We start from the raw sequence: 15321 nt of genomic DNA, 5'->3' as shown, positions 1-15321 counted from the left end.
AATTTACAAAGCTGTAAACTGAAACAAAAACTCTAACCCGCACGATCTCCGCCTTGATCTTCCTGACCTGTAGGATTTCCCGCTACACCATTTGAATTTAATAGTGCACCGGGAATTGGCAACAACACAAAACCCGGTAAGCTTTAAAGAAATCTTTAAAGCTCGTATGAGTAAACAAGAAATGAACGGTTGATTTATTAAATCATATTTCTTTTAACTCAAGCAAAACAACCAACAATCACAACAACCACAAAGCAATCCACAATCCCCAAAATCAGTCACTAAAATCACCACTCTAAATCACCAAAGATTAATACGGGATCTAAACTCACATATTTCTTTCCAAAACCCCGAAAGCGTATTTATACAAATACGGTGACTGACAGACTAGAGCTCTAACTGAATCGTAGCCCATCACCTGGCCTAGGTTATGGCATCCGACATGATTATCAATATCGTAGTTCATCAACATAGGTTAGAACATCCGATACACATACTCAACTTAGCCCATCACCCAATGAGGGTTGGGGCGTCTCTTACACTCGACCAATCGTAGCCCATCATCCACCTAGTATTAGAGCATCTGATTCCCCCATACTGGTCACTATGTTGACCCTAAAACCAAAATCGAGTACAATAATATTCTTTCACACAATAGGATCAATAATACCATGATACGTACTATTATTGTGTATATATATGTACTCAAAATGCAACTCCAAAAATCACCAATCCATACTCAATCATATCATCACTCAATACCACGTCATCCATAAATTTCCAATATAATTTCACCAATCACTATCATCATTATAAAATCACACATCTCCATGTCACACCAATCCATATATAACCACGTAAATATATATATACGTAATTATCCGCTCAGGGATAATCACTAATACCAACTATAGTTCACATGCAATAAAACCAAGAAATTCATTTTGTATAATTAAAATCGTTTTACTTACCTATGGACTGTAGTTGATCAAGTCCATATGATTTTAAAACAAATATTTATTCCACAAATATTTTCACACAATTGCGACAAATAAAGTAATTAAATTTATTCGGTTCGTAATATGAACCAAATGAGCACAGTGAGGTTTACTCACCTCTAATCCCGCTGCGTCTTCTTAACAGCTCAAAATACGATCCACAATCGTCCACCAACTTAAACCGTCAATCACCTAGTCAGATACGATCTTAACTTAGCAATCATTCATAAACCACACATATACGGAAAACTTAACGGTCGGATTCTAATTTAATGATGATCCAACGGTCAGATCAAAATTATATGATGATCCAACGGTCGGATCCTCACGGATCGCCCTTAGGATCATCCTCCAAAATTATCACGAAGATCCAACGGTCGGATCTTCCTGAATCGTCCTTACTAACATCTTCACAAATTTATACGAAAATCTGACGGACGGATTCTCACGAATCGCCTTCCGAATCACTATTTCTCAATTATATGAAGATCCAACGGTCGGATCTTCGCCCGTGACCTCACAAAGTCACCGGGACAGTCATACGATCAACATATCCAAAATTGAAGCAAAACCGATGGTCAGATCTTCACAGATAGTAAACCGAAGATAAACGTAAAAACGTTAAATAGTAACGTCAAAACGAAAATCCACTATTTATCAACTTTTTCTAACATGACCATGTTATATATCAAAACGCTCGTATGGATGCATAGATCATCGCCTAGATAATGAAAACTCGAAATATGGTCTGATGCGCCGCCACAAGCGGTGGTCAGTGGGCGGTCAACGCGGCGGTCAACGCCGGTCAACCACCTCAGATGGCAAAGTGACCAACTACAAACTGGTTCAAAATGAAAGGGTGGTCGACTTCCATACCTGGAGCTAAGCCTGGTTCGGCCTAGATTGTCCTAGATCAAGCGTTGAAGTTGGATTAATCTCGGTCGCACGATCAGATCCTAGATTGAATCAGAGGCGTCCAAAAAGTCAAACATTGATCTAGCGGTCTACACTCAAAATCGTGATGAAAGACTTACATAGGGATGATCAGGAGGAGGAGGAGATCACGAAAATGGGGAGGATCGGCCCGTGCAACGCCGGCACGGCCAAGATCCGATCGGGTCAAAAGCTAGGCTGGGGGGGGCTTCGATCCACGTCTGGGGGCAGCGGCGATGCAAGGCGAGGCTGGGGAGCTGCTCAGCGTGCGGCGGCGACCTCGAAAAGCTCCGGGTCCGAGGCCGGAGGAAGTCAGAGGGCCGTCGTTTGGCCGGGTCGGGTCGGTCGGGACCCGAGGGTTCTGAAGAGAGACAGAGAGAAAACGCGGGGACTGTTCCGCAATTTCAACATGTTTTCGTCCTTAATGAAAAAGTCAACATTTTTTTATATTTATAGAAAATTCCCAATTTTCAAATATTCATAACTTAATCATACGAACTCCGAATATTGCATTCCACATATGCACGAGATCGTATCGACAAGCTCTACAACTTTCATGAAGGAAGTTTTCCCAAATTTTGAACGTATAAAAAGACAACTTTCGCGAGCCCCTAAATAACGTTCGTTTTCGAAAATTAAATCGTTCGAACTAATTCCACAACTTTTCCAAGCTTCGTACTCGCTCCTATTATCGTGAAATCATTTCTAAAAATCCACGGAATTTAATTTGGATTTTTCGGGGTATTACAGTTGCTTTGTCTCTTTTCTACAGTCGTCTAATCTAAATTGCGAGTGTGATCTGGATTTCTATAATCAGTGGATTGCTTCTTTTTTCTACAGTCATATAAGGAGGATTGAGAGGTTTAGGGTCGAAGAGATAGAGAGAGAGAGAGACAGAAATCGGGTGTGTTTCTTTGCATTGCACGAAGAGATAGAGAGAGATCGGAGGCAAGTGGAATCTATAGCCAAGTTTTGCGACATAGACCTTTCTTTTCCTGATTCTGTGTACAATTGCACATGTCAGCTTGTCTTCCTTTGCTCGTATAATTATCTACTGGTCACTGTTAAGTGTTAACTTAGAGAGTACATATATAGCCTCAAAATTGTAAAAAAACAAATAAATAAATAAAAGAATTTTAAAAAAGGTATAATTATTTTGAGAACCAACTGTTCCTTGATCAGCCAAACAAATCAAAACACCAAAGTAGGTGCAATTATCTAGCTAGCTAGCTTCTAATTTTTGTGTTTCGTCCAGTTCATATGCACTCTTATCATCACAATAATGAACTTATTTTTAGCATTGTCTAGGTATTGAAAATATGCATTTCTCCATGTCTTCTTGAGCATCAAAGGACCACAAACTCCCCAAAATCCTGTAATGAACCCAAGCACAATGGAAATATAAGACCATGGATTTTGATTTTGAGACGCATTCTCGACATCTTGGTTTTTGCCCTTTTCATTACCGTCGATGACCTTTCTTGGTTGACACTCTTTTTGAAGCAGGGCGCCACAAAGCTTTGGATTGCCTTCAAATGCATACGCACCGAAGCTTTGAAACTGAATGCTTGTTGTAATTGGTCCTTCCAGATTATTGTATGAGACATTAAAAATTCCCAGCAAGTTAAGGAATGTCAGTGAGGCTGGAATCTTCCCAGACAAATGATTGTTGGAGAGATCCAATACCTTCAAATTTTTAAGATTAGATATTTGGTGTGGAATGTCACCAGAAAAGTTGTTGAAGCTAAGATGCAACTCACTGAGAAACTGCATTTGGCCGATCTCGGAAGGTATACTTCCACTCATGTTGTTGTTTGATAGATCAATCATTGGAGAAAAGAGAGACAAAGAACTGTACTGTATAGAGTCTCCATCTTCCGGTTTGTCAAATATAGGCAGCTCAAGATGATTACGATCTACTTGAGCTGCAGCTCGCCCATGTACCAACATCGGCAGCCTACAAAGTTCTTTTGGAAAACCACCTGAAATTTGGTTGGATGCCAAGAGTATAGAATGCAGCCGTGGTAAAGTCCCGAGCCAACTAGGAATTGACCCTGTGATTCTATTAGAATCCAGATTCAGGATCTCAAGCTTCTTCAGCTTAGATAACCATCCAGGTATTTCACCAGTGAGTCCACAAGAACTCAAATCCAAAAGTCGAATACTTTGGAATCCATCAAATTCAACAATCCCATCATCACCTGGCATTTCACCACCTAGAAAACAAGATGAAATGGTGAGGAATACTAGAGTTTTGCAACCCATTAATACCTTCACTGCCCCTGTGACATTGGCCAATTGTCGTTTGTTGAAACTAAAGGATAAAAAGGACAAGGATGTCAACGATATAATCTCAGGTTGTATTAGTCCCTCTAGATCATTTTTGCCTAGGCGAATTGCTTTCAAGGATTTACATGAGTAAAGACTCCTTGGCACAGTACCGGTGAGGAGATTCACCGCTAGATCAAGTTTACTAAGTTGGCTCAGTTTGGAGAAATTAAACGTGGAGATATCTCCTTCCAAGCTGTTGGCTCCTATACGTAGTCCTACGAGCTTCGTGCAATTCATCAAAGAAGGGGGCAAAGGACCTTCTAGATAGTTCGAATCAAGGACTATGAATTTCAACTTCGAGAGCTTCCCAAGACTTGGAGGGAGAACACCACTGAAATGGTTATAAGAGAAATCAAAAGTGTTGAGCGCAGTGAGGTTGACAATTTTATCACTAATGGCTCCATATAGGGAATTACTAGGCAACTCAATCTCTTCGAGTGTGGTAGCATTATAGATATCTTCCGGAAGTAACCCGGCTAGATTATTGTAGCCTGCACGAAAAACTCGTAGTTTGGAGCACTTGCCTAGTCTGGGAGAAATACTGCCACTAAAATTATTGAAGGAAAAATCTAAAAGCCATATCAAGGGAGAAGAATGAAGACAAGTAGAGGACGGGATGGAACCTGAAAATGCGTTATGGCTCAAGTCAAGGACCTCTAGACGATTCAATGACAAGGGTAATTGAATGTGATCTAGTGAACCATAAAGCGAATTGTGGGAGAGATTGAGGTGGGTGAGATGTGTGAGATTTCCGAGTGAAGGGAAAGTATTACCTCCTTCGATTTTGAACCCTTTAGAAGGTAACTCCAGATGGGTGACAAAACCATACTGATCACAAGTGATGCCCTCCCAATAGCAACAATCGGAGGAGTTCCAAGTAAGAAGAGAAGAAGAGAGAGTGAGAGCAAAGGAGAGGAGAAAGCTGCGTTCATTTTGGTTGCATGCATGAATATGAGAAGATATGAAAGAAAAGAATAAGATTAGGGTGACAAGGAAGCCTCGAGCCATTTGGTGATTATGGTTTTCTCTGGTTTGTTTGTATAACGATGCATATTAACTTGAGAGTTGGAAGCATAATCTATTTATATACTAAAAGAGTAGGAGTTACTGTAGCTAATGAACAGTAATTCCCTTTGTAACAATGCACTACCGTTTTTGCCCCTCTGTTTTCTGGACTTCTGCATTGTTGCCCCCGATAGGTGTCGCAGCCTGCCACTACTGTGTGTTTCATTTGCATCTGCGCTGCGTGTTTGCCCTGGAGAAGGGCATCTACTTCTTTGTTCTGCACAAAGAGAGAATGAGAGAGGGGTGGAGAAAGGGAATTACATTAGCTGGTTGTTGCATTCTCTGCTATTCTTCTTCTTCTTCTTCTTCTTCAGCCCAATTTTTTTCAAAGGCCTCACATTTTAGTTATTTATTTATCCAATTACTTATTCTTCAGTAGTTATGGATACATATATTTTGGTCAAAATAACCTTTACCTAAGGAGATTGAGACTGCAATATATGCGTTTACTGATTTTTATAATATTTAAGGGAAAAAGACATAAACCCGTAGCATTGTGTGGCCTTTATGTTTAGTACCAAGTAAAAGTTTGGGAAACACAACCATAATCTCTTCCACATAATACAATTTTCTCCAAAATAACCATAACAGTCAAGACGTGGAATTAGACCCAATGTGAATGGAAATATAAAAATTATTTGTTTCAAATTTTTAGGTGTCTGTTGATTGGATTAAATATGATTATTCGTTCAGACTATGTCTTACCCCATACGGAAGCAAGATTGATAATATCAATGTGACCGTCACAATACAATTTTTTCCAACACAATCATACTTGATTGTCTAATTAGACCAAATGTGACAATGTCAATGTGACTCCATAATCCCTTCCAATTTTTTCCAACACAACCATAACAGTCAAGACGTTGAATTAGACCAAATATGACAATGTAAATGTGACCCCATAATCCCTTCCACACAATACAATTTTTTCCAACATAATCATAATTTTCTCCAACACAACGATAATAGTCAAGACGTCGAATTAGACCAAATGTGACAATGTCAATGTGACCCCATAATCCCTTCCACACAATACAATTTTCTCCAACACAACCATAACAGTCAAGAGACTCAAGGCATCGAATTAAACCAAATGTGAAATGGAGATAAAAAAAATTATTCGTTCCAAATTTTTAGGTATCTGTTGATTTTGAGTTTTGATTGGATTAAATATGATTATTCGTTCAGACTAGGTCTTACCCCATACGGAAGCAAGATTGACAATGTCAATGTGACCCTCACAACAAATCGATTTGTTATCCGCCTATCGAAATGTTGGCTCGGCTGAGCTGTACCGAGCAGCAAATTCTGCTCAGCTACGATATGAGAATTTTCATACCTTCAGCATACGGTATACTGACCGAGTTGTACGCATGTATACTGACCGAGTTGTACGCATGCGTATGCGTTTACATAATAGTATGCAAAATAGAATAATTTTGTTTAAGAGGTAAGATTCAACCTCTCACCTCTGACAAAGCAACTCAAGTCTTTACCACCAAACCACGAGTTGCTCTTGTTATAATATACACAAAGTTTATATTTATACGTTCATATACAATTTAAATAAAACAAAACAAACACAGAGGATTCATTAATCATCATATTCATCCTCCTCTCTCCTCAACTCCTCCCTTTCGTCCTTATCTCTTTCTTCCAGCTTTCATCTTCTTCTTTCTTCTATTTATTCCCTCTATTATTTTTCTCCTTCACCATCACCGTCATCATCATATCACCGTCACCTTCATCAAATCCTTATCCAGCGGCGTCATCAAATCCTTAGATATCCATACCCTCCATCTCTGCCTCCATTATCAGAAGGAACAATCTCAGTTTCCACTTCACTCCCATTAACCCACCTCGAACCACTCCCACTTCTCGACGTTGTAAGATCAAAAGTGGACTCATCACAAGTTATCCTAGAGTAACTAGGAAACCATCAAATACATTAAATCGTATACAACATGGATTTGGAAAAGAATCAACCTAGATATCTAATGTGATAGTGTATTTATCATTGGATTAGGAATCCATTATTTGGACTACAAGAAAGTCCTAAACTGTGATGCATTAGGATTATTAGATACAATACTTGATCCTTAAGGAAAACCTTTATGGGAGGATTCTTAGGACTAGTACTTGTATAAATAAGAGGTTAGGGTCCCTGTTATCACCACCGTTTTACAAGCATTGTGTTCTGCCCATTCAGAAGCATAAGTTGGTGAATAGCAGAAGACTTCAACCTCGTCTTCATCCTTGTTTTTGCAGCTGCAGCAATGGCCTCAACTTATGATGTCAATGGTATGTTTAAAGTTAATAATGAACATGTAATTGTGTGAGCTTGTTTGTAAATTAGTTTTACAATTGGTATCAGAGCTTAGGCTCACAAATTGTTCTTCAAATTTATTTTCGATGTAAAAAAAAAAATCGTTTTAGGTTTTCAAACAAAAAAAAAAAAAAAAATATTTTTTCTGCTTTGCAATAAACAGACCACGTTTTGGCCACCTTCAGAAAACCCTTTTGGCCCACACGACAACACATGTTGATCCGAGCCCAGACCCGACCCAAAACCTCCTTCAGAAACTAAAGAAAGTGACCGTTATCACAACGGTCACATGAAGTGGGGATTGGTTCTGGGTATTCAAAAACGGAGACGCACAAGATGAACTCATCTTGTAGGGATTCAAGACCCCTGTGTTGCTCGATTAAGATGCCAATAAGGATTTTTGCTGCCTTCTGTTACTGAATTCATGCTTCCACGAAAGTTTCTTGCAGCAAAGTTGGGAAAATTGCAAAGATCAGGTTTTTACAGAAAAAATTCAGTTTCGATTCAATTTGTTTTGTTGATTGATGAGCACAAGAACCCTAGTAGCATTCCCGGCGTGCACATAGGCTAGAGTAGATGGTGACCGGATGAAATTTAAATTTCTTGGATGTTTCTGTACCTTGTGAAATTGGTTTTGTGTTTGCATATCTGTGTTGCTTCTGCTTGTGAACTGATATGCATGTTTGAGATGAATTTTTGAGTTTTGTATCTGTGTTTTGGTATAACAATGTATGCAGAAATCTCCCAAAATTTTAGGCATTGTTAAAATTTTCTGCAGGTACAAAGAGCTTAGTTTCTTATAAGGATTATCAAATCCGGATAGAAAACAAGTTGTCAAGCTCGTTTTGGTTTGTGCTTTCTGTGGGTTTGAATGAACATATTGCACAAAGCATTCTTCATTAATTCCTGCAGAAAGCTTCAAGTTAACAAACCTGAAAATTGTATCTTGTGTTTTAAAATCATGCATATAATTTTGCTTCCAAAGAAGTAGTACTGTATGATTTTAGAATGCAGATAGCAATATGCATATATGTTCTTTTCAAATATGGATACTTAGAATTCAAATTTCTGTCTAAAGATGTGATTTGTGTTCTTTGGATAACTTGAATTGAATAAATGTGGCATGTTGATATGGAAACTCCAGAATATTGTGTCTTCTGCTCAAAAGTGTTGCATAATATTAATTTTGGTTAAAGGGCTATTGAATGATATGTAACATTGCTTGTGTTTTTTGTTTTTTGTTTGGATTGTTTTTGGTTATGATATTGCTTGAAGCTACAGAAAACATAAAACTTAAATTTTTAAGAACTTTACAGATGGAAAACTCACAAAACTTTATTTTGTTTTGCTCTTTAGGAATCCCTACTGTGACCTTGAACACCATTCAGCTCCTAACTGGTTATAACTACAAGAAGTGGAGAAACCAAGTAGATTTTTACCTAGCTATGAACCAGAACATGGACCTTTGCTTAACCGAGGATGAACCTGAGATGCTTACTAGTGAGAGCACTGATGAAGAGAAGAAATATTATAAGGAGTGGCATAAAGCTAATAAGATGGCAAAGAATGTTATTAGGATTTAGGACTACCATGTCAGACACAGTTAGAGGTAGCATAGAGGAACCTTATCTAGCCATGGATTTTTTGTATGCCATTCATGACATGTATAGGGAAAGTGACAAAGCTGAGGCAGCTAGGTTGGCAAAGGAGTTTAACGATCTTAAGTACACTGGAACAGGAAAAGTAAGAGAGCATATCATGAAGCTTATTGAGATTAATGCTCAGCTAAGGGACCTCAACATGGGGGTCACTGATGATTATGTAGTGCATACTGCACTGCATTCCTTGCCTAATAGTTTCAGCCAACTCAGGACCAGCTACAATGCTCAGAAGGAAAAGTGGAGCCTTAAGGAGCTGATTGCCATTTGTGTAGATGAGGAGGACAGGATTAGAAAGGAAAGGGAGCCGAACACCTCAGTGAACCTTGTTGAAAAACCTAAGAAGAAATACCAGAACCAGTCTAAACTCAGGCCTACCAAAACTATCACCAAAGGGTCTACCTCGGGAGCAGCTAAAGCCAACAAACCATTTAGGTTCAAGTGCTATTTCTGTAAGAAGATAGGGCACATGAAGAAAGACTGCACAGGCTTTAAGAATTGGTTGATCAAAAAGGGTAATTTTTCTAACTCACTGTTCTCTTTAGAAATTAATTTAGTTAATGTTGAACCAACAACTTGGTGGATTGATTCAGGAAGCCCCTTACATATTACTAATTCTCTGCAGGGATTCATAAGGAAGAGAGTCCCAAGAAGTGATGAAGTGAACCTGTGTGTAGGCAATGGCATGAGAGTGGCAGTCAAAGCTATAGGAACCTTAAAATTAGATCTTGGTTTAGGAAAGTTGTTAGTTTTGGATAATGTTTATTATGTACCTTCCATGAGAAGGAATTTAGTTTCAGTTTCTCTTTTGGTTAAATCCGGATGTAGACTTTTTATTGACAATAATGGAATTATTATTTCTAAAGATTCAGTTCAGATTGGTTCTGGTGTTATATTGAATGATTACCTACAGTTAAATTGTTCACACAGTCAACAAGATATTTCTCTTGTTGAAAATAATAACACATCGAGTAACACCTTAACTGGTGTTAAAAGAACTAAATGCAATGAAAAGTCTGCATATTTGTGGCATAGAAGACTTGGCCATATATCAAAAGAGAGATTGAAAATTTTGGTTAAAAACAATATCTTAAATGAACTCGACTTTTCTGATTTACAAGATTGTGTTGAATGTTTTAAGGGAAAAATAACTAACTTAAGAAAAAAGACTGCATACAGAAGTCAAGCACTTTTAGAGCTCATACACACTGACATTTGTGGTCCATTTAGAACTCAAACAATCTGTGGAAATGTGTATTTCATAACCTTCATCGATGACTTCTCTAGATATTGTTATGTTTATCTACTTTCAGAAAAATCTCAAGCACTTAAGGCCTTTCAAATATTTAAGGCTGAAGTAGAAAAACAACTAGAGAAGAAAATCAAAACTGTTAGATCAGATAGAGGTGGTGAATTTTATGGAAAATACACAGAGAGTGGACAACAAAAGGGTCCTTTTGCCTTGTTTCTACAGGAACAAGGCATTAAAGCTCAATATACCACACCATATAATCCTCAGCAAAATGGTGTGGCTGAGAGAAAGAATAGGACACTTTTGAATATGGTCAGGAGCATGATGTGCACAACAGGGCTACCTAGGTTTTTATGGGGTGAGGCTTTAAGGACTGCAAACTATGTTTGCAATAGAACACCTAGTAAAGCCATAGAGAAAACTGCTTTTGAATTATGGTGTGGCAGAAAGCCTAGCCTTCACCATTGTCATGTATGGGGATGCCCTGCAGAAGCTAGAATCTATAATCCAAACATTAACAAGCTTGATCCTAAAACCGTAAGCTGCTATTTTATAGGATATCCTGAAAAATCTAAAGGATATAGGCTTTATGCAGCTCATCACTCACCAAGAATTTTTGAAACACATCAAGTCAAATTCTTGGACGAGAAAATTCACAATACAAGTCTTGAGGATTTATCTTCAGAATTTGAAGAAATTGTGGATAATGAGCATACTGAAAGTATATTGCCTATAATTCATGATACACAAGCAGCTATTAGTGCTCCAGAAACTCAAAATGCACAAGATCAACTTGTTGATCAAGAAATGCATTTTGCAGATGATCAAGCTAACACTGCACCCTTACCTGATCAACCACAGCCTGTAGAACCTCAAGATCAGCCTGCAGAACCACAACAAAATCAAAATCCCCAATTAAGAAGGTCTAATAGAGCAAGGAAACCAACTTATGGGGGGGGAAGATTCTGACTACATTGTTTATTTGCAAGAACATGAAGTTGAACTTGATCTTGCAGATGACAATGATCCAGTTACTTTCAATCAAGCTATTGAAAGCAGTCAATCAAGTGAGTGGAAACAAGCTATGGAAGCTGAGATTGAGTCCATGAACCACAATGCAGTTTGGGATTTAGTGAAACCTGACCCCAAACAAAAGGCTATAGGCTGCAAGTGGGTATTTAAAACCAAGAGAGATGCAAATGGGAATATTGAGAGACATAAAGCTAGGTTAGTTGCCAAGGGTTTCACACAGAAAGAGGGTATTGATTTTACTGAAACCTTTTCCCCAGTTTCAACCAAAGATTCCTTTAGGATCATTATGGCACTTGTAGCTCAGTTTGATATGGAACTACACCAGATGGATGTCAAGACAGCCTTCTTGAATGGAGAACTCGATGAGGTTATTTACATGAAGCAGCCTGAAGGGTTTATAGAACCAGGTACAGAAGATTTAGTCTGCAAGTTAAGGAAATCCATTTATGGTTTAAAACAGGCCTCTAGACAGTGGTATAAAAAGTTTGACTCTGTGATTTCCTCTTTTGGATTCACTGAGAATTTAGTTGATGAGTGTGTTTATCTCAAAACATCTGGAAACCAATTTATATTTCTAGTACTTTATGTTGATGACATTTTGTTGGCCAGTAGCAATTTAAAGCTACTTAAAGAAACCAAAGCTTTTCTGTCAAAGAATTTTGACATGAAAGATTTAGGAGAGGCATCATATGTACTAGGAATAGAAATTAAGAGAGATAGAGCACAGGGGCTGCTAGGTTTATCCCAGCAAAACTATATTGTCAAAATACTGAAAAGATTTGGCATGGAGACTTGTGCATCAGGGGAGGTTCCAATGTCTAAAGGGGATAAGCTCACTAAGAAACAAAGTCCAAAGAATGAAGTAGAAAAGGTGGATATGGAGTCCAAGCCTTATGCAAGGCTTGTTGGCAGCCTAATGTATGCTCAGGTCTGCACTAGACCTGATTTATCCTTTGCAGTTGGTATTCTTTCCAGGTTTCAGTCTAATCCAGGTCATGAACACTGGGTAGCTGGAAAGAAAGTACTTAGGTACTTGCAGAGGACCAAAAACCACATGCTTGTGTATAGACAAGTTGAAAAATTGAAGCTTGAAGGATACACAGACTCAGACTTTGCAGGAAATTATCCTGATTCCAAGAAATCGACTTGTGGATATGTTTTTATGCTTGCAGGAGGGGCTGTTGCTTGGAAAACCATGAAACAAACCTTAGTGACAACTTCCACAATGCAGGCAGAGTTTATTGCAGTGTATGAAGGAATATGTGAAGGGCTATGGATTAGAAACTTTTTGATGCAAACTAGAATTCTAAGTCATATAGTTTCTGATGCTCTTGTAATTTATTGTGACAATGAGGCAGCTGTATTCTTCAGTAAAAACAGTAAAAGATCAAATTACTCAAAGCATATTGATCTCAAGTATTACAGTGTGAGAGAGAGAGTCAAGCATTGTGAAATTTTAATATTGAGTATAAGCACAGACTCTCAGCTTGCAGATCCCTTCACTAAGGCATTGTCAGTTGCAGCCTTCAAGAAGCATATTGAGAACATTGGTGTTTTGCCTAATTTAGAATCTTGAGTTCAGTGGGAGCCTAATTTAGTTAAGAGCAAATTTTATAAGTTTTGTAATTTTCTGAGTTCTTGTAATTTTGATAGTTGTGATTTTCAGTTTAATCATCATCACAATTTTATGTATTATTGAATTTTTTGATTATCAATAAAGTTCTCGAGGTATTTCATTCATTTTGTGTTACTACAGTTTTTCTGTGACATTTTATTTTGTGTTCTTGATTTACCTAAATATCAGATGGTCTTGTAACTTCAGTGAACATGTTCATTCAGTTTAAGTACAAGCATTAAGACCATCAGTGTTTTCAGTTATGCTTGAGTTTCATTTTGAAACATTCAGTTGGACCATTTAGGTATATGATCTTCTGGTAATACACGATGTTCATATACTGCATCATTTTGTTTGAAATAGCATATGTGGAATGCAGGAGCTTGTGTTAGTGGTCTGGAAGTGCTGCATTTTTGTTAAAATGTATGCTTTTCTTTGCTCTGCATAAGCTACTGTGTTTTGACCATGTTGAATGTATTTTGAGACTTTTCCTTATTCTGGTGCACACTTCAGTTGGTTGTAAATGAGTTGGTGTTATTCAGTTTTGGTTGTCCTTGATAACCAGTGATAGTCCAAGTGGGAGATTGTAAGATCAAAAGTGGACTCATCACAAGTTATCCTAGAGTAACTAGGAAACCATCAAATACATTAAATCGTATACAACATGGATTTGGAAAAGAATCAACCTAGATATCTAATGTGATAGTGTATTTATCATTGGATTAGGAATCCATTATTTGGACTACAAGAAAGTCCTAAACTGTGATGCATTAGGATTATTAGATACAATACTTGATCCTTAAGGAAAACCTTTATGGGAGGATTCTTAGGACTAGTACTTGTATAAATAAGAGGTTAGGGTCCCTGTTATCACCACCGTTTTACAAGCATTGTGTTCTGCCCATTCAGAAGCATAAGTTGGTGAATAGCAGAAGACTTCAACCTCGTCTTCATCCTTGTTTTTGCAGCTGCAGCAATGGCCTCAACTTATGATGTCAATGGTATGTTTAAAGTTAATAATGAACATGTAATTGTGTGAGCTTGTTTGTAAATTAGTTTTACAGACGCCACTCTATCACTCCAACAGCAATTGGGTGTCTGCAAACCCATCGATCATCCTTGTTTTTTCATCAGATTTCTTCTCTGGGTTTCGATGCGGTTACCGACCAATAGCAAACCGAGATCTCGGTTACCGACTAGTCGGTATACAGATTATATCGGACAGTAACGGTTTGAAAAACTGGCTACCAACTAAGGTTAGTTCGGCAGGCGGTTGACAAGAAATGGCCTCGGTTTAGGGCATCTCCAACAGACTAGCTATTTCAATAAAAAGTTAAAAATTTGGCTAATTTGAGATAGTTTAGCACTCCAGCAGAATAGCTATATGAAAGTCAAATTTGGCTTTTGCTAAAATCTCTAGCTAAATTTAGCTAGGGAGGAGAGAGAAAATAGCAAAAAGCTAAACACTCCACGTTCTATTTTTTTAGTTTAGCTAACACTGCTGGAGGATTTACTACCTAAATTTAACTTTTAGATGATTTAGCTAAAAAAATAGCTTTTACTGTTGGAGATGCTCTTAGTACTGAATCCAACCCTAGTTAATCTTGTAGACATGTAAAAGACACCCATATCTCAAAAACATAATTCTTTAGATTCTTTTACTTGGGGTTAAAAGATTGTACGTATTTGAGATCTTTTATGTATATTTATCGATAAGGTAAAGTCTGGCGGTCAAAGATTTATGCGGGGTAAGAATTCAAATATGTACCATGCGGCCAATGCATATATATGACACGCTAGAATAAACATCAAAATTTCTAATAATTACATAACTGTCATTGTGTCTTCAAACGAGATATGAGAGCTTATAATTACCAAATTAACTCTTAAAAGATTCTCATTACTATATATGTCATTGTTCGCCAAACCATTTTCCAATCTTACAAAAACCATCAACCATTCACTGCTTGGTCTTTTATGGTTTATAATAAGGCAAGTAAAGTATTACAAATCTGACCCAAAATAATTACACATCATCTATGTATAGCAACACAAATCATCTCTGCAGCCACACTTCTTTCGCAATGAGTATCTCGATTTTATTGATC

General features: G+C 37.7%; 1 protein-coding gene across 1 annotated transcript; it reads right to left on the bottom strand.

Annotated features, from left to right (window-relative positions):
- Positions 1-3164: 3164 nt before the first annotated feature.
- On the bottom strand, positions 3165-5270 carry LOC133734816 (receptor-like protein 3). The gene has a single exon (XM_062162423.1). The coding sequence runs from the start codon at positions 5268-5270 to the stop codon at positions 3165-3167; it is 2106 nt and encodes a 701-aa protein (XP_062018407.1).
- Positions 5271-15321: the final 10051 nt, after the last annotated feature.

This window comes from Rosa rugosa, chromosome 2 (assembly GCF_958449725.1).
Source record: "Rosa rugosa chromosome 2, drRosRugo1.1, whole genome shotgun sequence".
Lineage (NCBI taxonomy): Eukaryota > Viridiplantae > Streptophyta > Magnoliopsida > Rosales > Rosaceae > Rosa > Rosa rugosa.
The sequence above is the reverse complement of the archived record's forward strand: the minus strand, read 5'-3'. Positions and strand labels throughout refer to the sequence as shown.